General features: G+C 44.7%; 1 protein-coding gene across 3 annotated transcripts; it reads left to right on the top strand.

Annotated features, from left to right (window-relative positions):
* The first annotated feature begins 542 nt into the window (after positions 1-542).
* Ggct (gamma-glutamyl cyclotransferase) lies at positions 543-6,724 on the top strand. 3 transcript variants are annotated; one of them, NM_001108629.2, is made up of 4 exons: positions 543-756; positions 3,829-3,974; positions 5,356-5,491; positions 6,383-6,724. In NM_001108629.2, the coding sequence occupies exons 1-4, from the start codon at positions 616-618 to the stop codon at positions 6,524-6,526; spliced, it is 567 nt and encodes a 188-aa protein (NP_001102099.1). In that variant the 5' UTR covers positions 543-615; the 3' UTR covers positions 6,527-6,724. The 3 variants fall into 3 exon arrangements, 2 of the variants coding, with proteins under 2 accessions (NP_001102099.1, XP_087514236.1); XR_015685644.1 differs by having other exon boundaries at positions 586-756; positions 3,829-3,886; positions 6,383-6,718; XM_087658110.1 differs by lacking the exon at positions 5,356-5,491 and having other exon boundaries at positions 586-756; positions 6,383-6,718.

The raw sequence follows: 6,724 nt of genomic DNA, 5'->3' as shown, positions 1-6,724 counted from the left end.
AACAACTTTTGTCCTCGCTCTATTTTTAAAAGAGGAAACAAATCGCAATGATGAATAGAGTCAACTGGTTAGCAAATACCACGCCGGGATTTGAATGTAGGGTAAGGGGTACCCAGGCATTCAGAAAGGCAATTTAAGGTAATGATCCTAAGAAAACTTGTAGGATTAGCCTTCCCATTCTAGGAAGGTTGAGGCAGGAGGACTGCCGCAAGTTCCAGGCTAGGCCGGCAGCAGGAAGAGGCCTTGTGTCACCTGTACCTGGCACGGAGCCTGCCGCACCACTGGTGACTAGGACTGTCGCCACCAACACAGTTGCACGTAGCCGCTCTCGGGCTGTCCGTTAGATCCGCCAATCAGCGACGCCTCAGGCAAGGGGGCCGGACAGCTGAGGGATCTATCCAATAGAAAAGCAGCATCAGTGGGAGGGAGAAGATGCATACTGGCCAATCCTGGTAATTGGCCCACGCCAGCAAGCCAGCGGCCAATCCACAGCGCTCTCTCTCTGCAGCTCCGCCCGCCACTCTGCGCTCCGGCGTGGGTGGCGGGGCGCTGCTCTTTTTAGCAGCGGTATCCCCGCTCTTCTGTGCTTGAAGCTGCTGGCGTGGACAAGTGGACATGGCGAGCTCCGACTGTGAGGACCATGCGGGTCAGGAGGGGGAGACGTTCCTGTACTTCGCCTACGGCAGCAATCTGCTGACCGAGAGGATCCACCTGCGAAACCCTTCCGCCGTGTTCTGCTGCGTGGCGCGCCTGCAGGTCAGTGCCGTTGTGCCCGATACCCGGAGAGCAGGCTAGCTGCGACCCCTGCCCGGAACCGCTGGCCACCATCGGAGTTCGCAGCCCTCCACTGGCTGCCCCTTTCCACAGACTTCGAGCATCCTGTAAGGTACCTTTAATAGGTGCTAATGAGTCAAGAACTAGCTGCTCTCCGTCCTGTGCATACCTTATCTATCCTACAGTTCTGTGAAATTCTGCATATCTGTCTTTTCTTTCGGATCTGAGCGGTCCTGGCCTTGAGACCTGGATCAGGACCTGGAACCGTGTCTTTAATAGTGACAACAATGTTCCCTCAGTTAGTACAATAGCCCGATGAACTTTTAACTCTGGTAAAGTGTTGCTCTTGACTGTAGTTCATTTCCTCTTTAGTACGTAATCTTCTGGCACGCAGTGCTGGGGTTACATGAGTAGCTTTGCTACCTGGAGGATCTTTCCTCAGAACAATCTGTTTGTGTTCAGGGCTTTTGACAACTTTAGCTGACTTTTCTAATCTTGTCAAGTCTTGGTTTCAGGCAACAGAAACCAGCTGATTTAAGAAAAGAGATTGGGGAGTGGGTGGATGTTGGAAGGTTGTTAGAGAGCTCATGGGTTCACTTGAAAGAATGGAGTAAACAGGTAGACCTTGTGTGTGTGTGTGTGTGTGTGTGTGTGTGTGTGTGTGTGTGTGTGTGTACACGTACACAACTAGCATTACAGAGAGGACCAGCCCAGCCCTGGAAGCTGGGCTGCACCTTTCCTGAACTAGTAAACACAATATGGAATTGGCTCCTGTCTGATGCTTTGCCACAGCCCTGCAATTCCTTAAACCCAGAGTGATAATCTTAAACACTAGCTCTAATTGAGAGCCCCTGTGGGGTGCCCTGATTGGCTAAATTTCACCAAGTATTCATGTCCATATCTAGCAAGCAACGTGATCTGATAACCAGGTCCTAGCCTTTGAAATCTTAAAAATGGGAGTCATGCTCTGTACTCTATGTACTCTCTGTACTCTATATATAAGAGTGTAGGAAGGGAGTTCAAGTACTTAGAGCATGGAAAGAAATACCACATAAACGATAAATTATAGATGTGGTTAGCCTTAAAAGAGGACATGTAAGATACAACAGAATGTATGACCAGAGGACCTGACCTAGGTGCTCAGGAAAGCCCTCCTGAATATAACTTTTAAGCTGAGACATGAATGGAGATGAAGAGAGAGAGAGGGAAAAACAAACAAAAAACCAAAAAATGTCAGCGGTGATAGCTTGTTCAAATGACCCGAGAAAAAGGAAATGCCTGGTGCCTGCAGGGAGATGTGGCATGCGAGTGGGAAAGATAAGAACTCGTCACATCCAAACATAACCATAGAGAACTTTGGGCAGTCTCTTACAGGCTGTGAGTGGAGCAGCTTACAGGATGAAGGCAAATGATGAGATTTAGGCGTTTGAAAGCTCAAAAGTTACTGTGCAAAACAGGGCAAGTGAGGGTATTGGAAGCCCAGTTAAGATTTTGCGACATTCATGTCAGAGATAATGCCACCATGATCTATTAGGGTGGTGTCAGGGAAGGTAGATGACTCAGAGTAATACCCAGAAGATAACATCATTAAGACTTGATGATGGTGGTGGTGGTGGTGGTGGTGGTGGTGGTGGTGGTGGTGGTGGTGGTGGTGTGTGTGTGTGTGTGTGTGTGGGTGTGTGTGTGTGTGTGTGTGTGTAGGGAAGGGATATCAAATATGACTCAAGTTTTTGAACAGCCAAGTAGATGATGGTGATAATGTTCACAGAGGAGAATCAGGTTTGGAGGTAAAAAGTATAAACTAACTTTGTACACAATCCAGTTTAAGGTGCTCTTTAGACAACCAACCACATCAACAGTAAATATTTATTAGGCCTTTACTGTGTACTGGTCCCAGATCTAAGTGCTTTTGAGCCTCAGAATAGAAATGTAGGGTGATTTTAAAGGTGGCTGAAGCATTCAATGGTATTAGAAGTTGCTGGAGGTAGTGGGGCTGTCCTGGGCACGTTGGAAAAGGGCCTAAGCAGAACCCCAAGAAACCCTGACATTTCAAGATGGGGAGTAGAGGGGGAGTTGGCAAAGAGGTGAGACAATCAGGTCAACCCTAAATCAGAAGAAAGAGCTGATCTGGAGAGGTAGCTGCCTGTGTCCCACACAAGCATCGAGTCATGGAACCAGACGGGATGCTGTTGCCTGCTGTGTTGAGCGTAGGCTGCCAGTCCCGGTGTGGACTGCAGCTTTGATCAGATCTACTGATGCTGGAATACCCAGTAGTCTTCCTGAAGGGCCTTGTCATGTGGACCAGTGTTTTCCCTGAAGTGTCAAACCAGGTTTCTGAGCATACATAGGAGACAGGGATCATATAAACCAGAAGGGACTGACAACACTGTCATTTAGCCCATCCTTTTGTACTTTGCTAAGGAAACTAAGCCCTGGAAAGAAGGAAGGGCATTTCCCTAGCCCTCACAAGGCAAGTTCCCTCAGCCCTGACTGCCCGTCAGTGATAGCAGAAGCTTAATTAGAAAGATATCTCTGAGGCTTCTTAGTTAGGAGAGCTTAGGGAAAGGCTGAACCTTTCTAAACTAGAGATTTTTCTGTTGTAAATCGAGCAAAACATTGATCTATGTAAAGTAATAGCTAGCATGTGTAGCATGCAATAAATATTCGGTAAGTATGAGCTGGTCTTAGGTTACGGGGAATAAATCGGTACAGTTCATGAAGATCAATGCTCACACACATGCCAAGCTCCCTCAGGGCAAATGCAGTGATTTGCAGGTAAGCTTCTCTACAGACATAAAAGTGTATCATAACTGCTGTGCAGCCATCACCCAGAAAGTCTAAGTAAAAATACACATGCATTTAAGAAGTCCAAAATGTCATTTGCAAGAAACAATGAAAGCTAAAGCTATTATCCAGTACATTGGGATTTAAGGATCTTTGTCTGTCGCTGACTGTTTTCCTCACATGGCGGCCAGCGCAGCTCACTTGCATTTTGAGGAAAGAGGCTCGTGCTCAAACAGATAATTGACCCCATTGCTTTGGTTTCCCTTGCAGGACTTTAAGCTCGACTTCGGCAATTTCCAAGGCAAAATGAGTGAGAGGTGGCACGGAGGTATAGCTACCATTTTTCAAAGTCCTGGCGATGAAGTGTGGGGAGTAGTATGGAAAATGAACAAAAGCAATTTAAGTTCTCTGGATGAGTAGGTGACTTCTAATTACCAGTTACAATAATAAGTAATCCAAAGCGGGCTGTCGGAATGCGCGTTGGTGACCACACTGTAGAGACACTCCATTCTTCAGAGTCGGTTCAGTAGTTAGAAACCAGCAGTCTGCTAACCAACCTAGAAGGGGACGGTCACACTCACTCATTAGACGGGGGCGATGCTTGTCTCTCTGAGGTAAAAAAAAAAAAAAAAAAAAAAAAATGAAAGCCCTTAAGTTTTAGTTCTGCTTATCTCGTTAAAAATTTTCTTTCTGGTTCCATATTGCAAAAGGTTATGCATTTATGAATCGTCCAAAAACGATTTTGAAAGCGAGTTGGTTAAAATTCTTTGAGGTTGCAGTTGAATAAGTCATAATAATTTGCGAAGGTGTTAAATAGCACAGCAGAGCTAAAATTCTCAGAGTTGTGTGACCGGGTGCCTGATACAGTGCAGACTGCCACATTCTCTTGCTCTCAGATCACGGCGTCTTGTTCGGTATTCTTGTTCAGCTTCAGGGGCACGAAGGTAAAAATGAACCCATTGAAGCATGTTTTCAGACAGTAAAAATAGACAGAGGTCTGCTGGAAGTGTACCAAATAAAATTCCTCTGTGTTCAGAGTATCGCTTCAACCTCGGAGCGCACCGACATCTATAGATGTTGAGTCCCTTTTACAACTTGACATGACCCTTGCTTGTGGCCTACCTGTACCGACCTGTACTGCTTTACTGTCCCTTGGGTACTTCACTATCTAATACAATATCAGTGGGTTCGACTGTAAAACTTCCCTTTCAAGGGAGTACTGACCAGTAAAAACAATCCGTATATATTTACTTCAGACCTAAGGAAATACTCTCAATCCAAATTGGGTTGAATAGGTGGGTCCAGATGACAACTGTAATATTAAAATGCTAAGCACGCTAGGCATGGTGGAAACATGGCGGGACATAACTTTACTCTCAGCACTCAGGAGATAGACGCAGGTAGATTCTGTGTGTGCAAGCCCAACTGCTCTACATAGTGAGTTCCAGGCCAGACAGGCCTGCAGAGTGAAACTCTATTTCAAAGAAAAAGAAAGTTGTGGGGTTGGGGATTTAGCTCAGTGGTAGAGCGCTTGCCTAGGAAGCGCAAGGCCCTGGGTTCGGTCCCCAGCTCCGAAAAAAAGAACCAAAAAAAAAAAAAAAAAAAAAAAGAAAGTTGTAAAACATGCTAAGTGTACTTTTGACATGGTGACACTGTGCATTCCCCAGCACACAGCGAGCAAACATGCGTATTAGAGAAATGGTTAATCTTACACTTCAACTGAATAAAATATCTTTTTTACCTCAGAACCATTCTCCTACGTCCTGTGTAGCTAAAATATGGTTTGTTTGGTTTCAGACAAGAAGGAGTTAAAAGTGGAGTGTATGTTGTAATAGAGATTAAAGTTACAACTCAACAAGGGAAGGACATCACCTGCAGGAGTTACCTGATGACGAATTATGAGAGAGCGCCCCCATCACCACAGTATAAGAAGGTGAACTGCTTGGACTGTACTAAACCTTTTTCATTTCATTGAGCTAAAATAGACCATTTCGTTTTTAGAAAGCTTTTAAGAGTTTAAATTTTGACATGAACATTTTAATCAAAATGTTTTAAATAAGAAAAGTGTTTTAATAGATTTATGATATCGATTATATATAGTAGTCTATCATATACTTTCCTAATTCTTTTTTCTTCAACAAACAGTTTCTCATAGAACAGATCTATTTTTTTGTGGAGGAGGGGGAAATATTTTCTGCTGTTGAAGTATTTTTTCCCTGAATGGAAAAATCACTAAGGCCCTTTGGAGTCAGGGAATCCATCCTCCAACACCCAAGACCCAAGAAGATGTGAGGCCAGACGCCCCATGGTGCCTTGTGTGGCCTGTGGGGACTAGGCTGATGTGCAAGGTGACACAGGTGCTGAGTGTCTGACCAGTTAGGGTCTTGGGAATCAGTTGTCCCTTGTCCTCTGTGTCTCATCCAAGCAGAGATAGTCAGTGCCACTGATACAGCCTGTCCCCGTAAGCTTTGTCTTGTTTTAAACTAAGATAATTTTATTTTTTTAAGAGCGTGGTTTTTCTTAAAACATCATGTGAATTTCATGCCATAACTGCTTTTTTTTTTTTAATATTAAAACATCTTAAGTCAGGCTGCTGCGCATAGAACTGATACTCTGGCAGTGTTTCAGACTCCTCAGAAAATCCCTTTTGTAGCCACACTCAGAATGAGGAACGGCGGCTTTGCCTGGGTCTTGTTTTAAAATGTGTGGGTTCTTCAGTCATCTAAAGCCAGTGTCGTGGGTCTTGACAGTACAGACAAAGCCATGGTGCCACACGAAATCACACTCCTAACTAACAGGGTTTCCCTATTCTACCCACTTCTAGGTTATCTGCATGGGTGCGAAAGAAAACGGTTTACCGCTGGAATATCAAGAGAAGTTAAACGTGATAGAACCAAATGACTATAAAGGAAAGATCTCAGACGAGATGGAAGACATCATCAAGAAGGGAGAGGCAAAACTGTTATAACAGACTCTGGAGATGCGCGTGCTAGGATGAAGTGCTTAATGTTTGCGAGCAGGAGTCTGAACTCTGTTGTTTTTAACCTTTTGATTTTCAACAGTGCTGTGAAGGGCTTCTCACTTAGGTGACTCTTTATTTTCAACTGTAACAGAGAACTGAAATGGGGGTAGGGATTAGAAATTAAAAGGGGCCAGGAGATCCTGA

The sequence above is a fragment of the Rattus norvegicus genome, chromosome 4 (genome assembly GCF_021556685.1).
Source record: "Rattus norvegicus strain SHRSP/BbbUtx chromosome 4, alternate assembly SHRSP_T2T, whole genome shotgun sequence".
Taxonomy (NCBI): domain Eukaryota; kingdom Metazoa; phylum Chordata; class Mammalia; order Rodentia; family Muridae; genus Rattus; species Rattus norvegicus.
The sequence above is the reverse complement of the archived record's forward strand: the minus strand, read 5'-3'. Positions and strand labels throughout refer to the sequence as shown.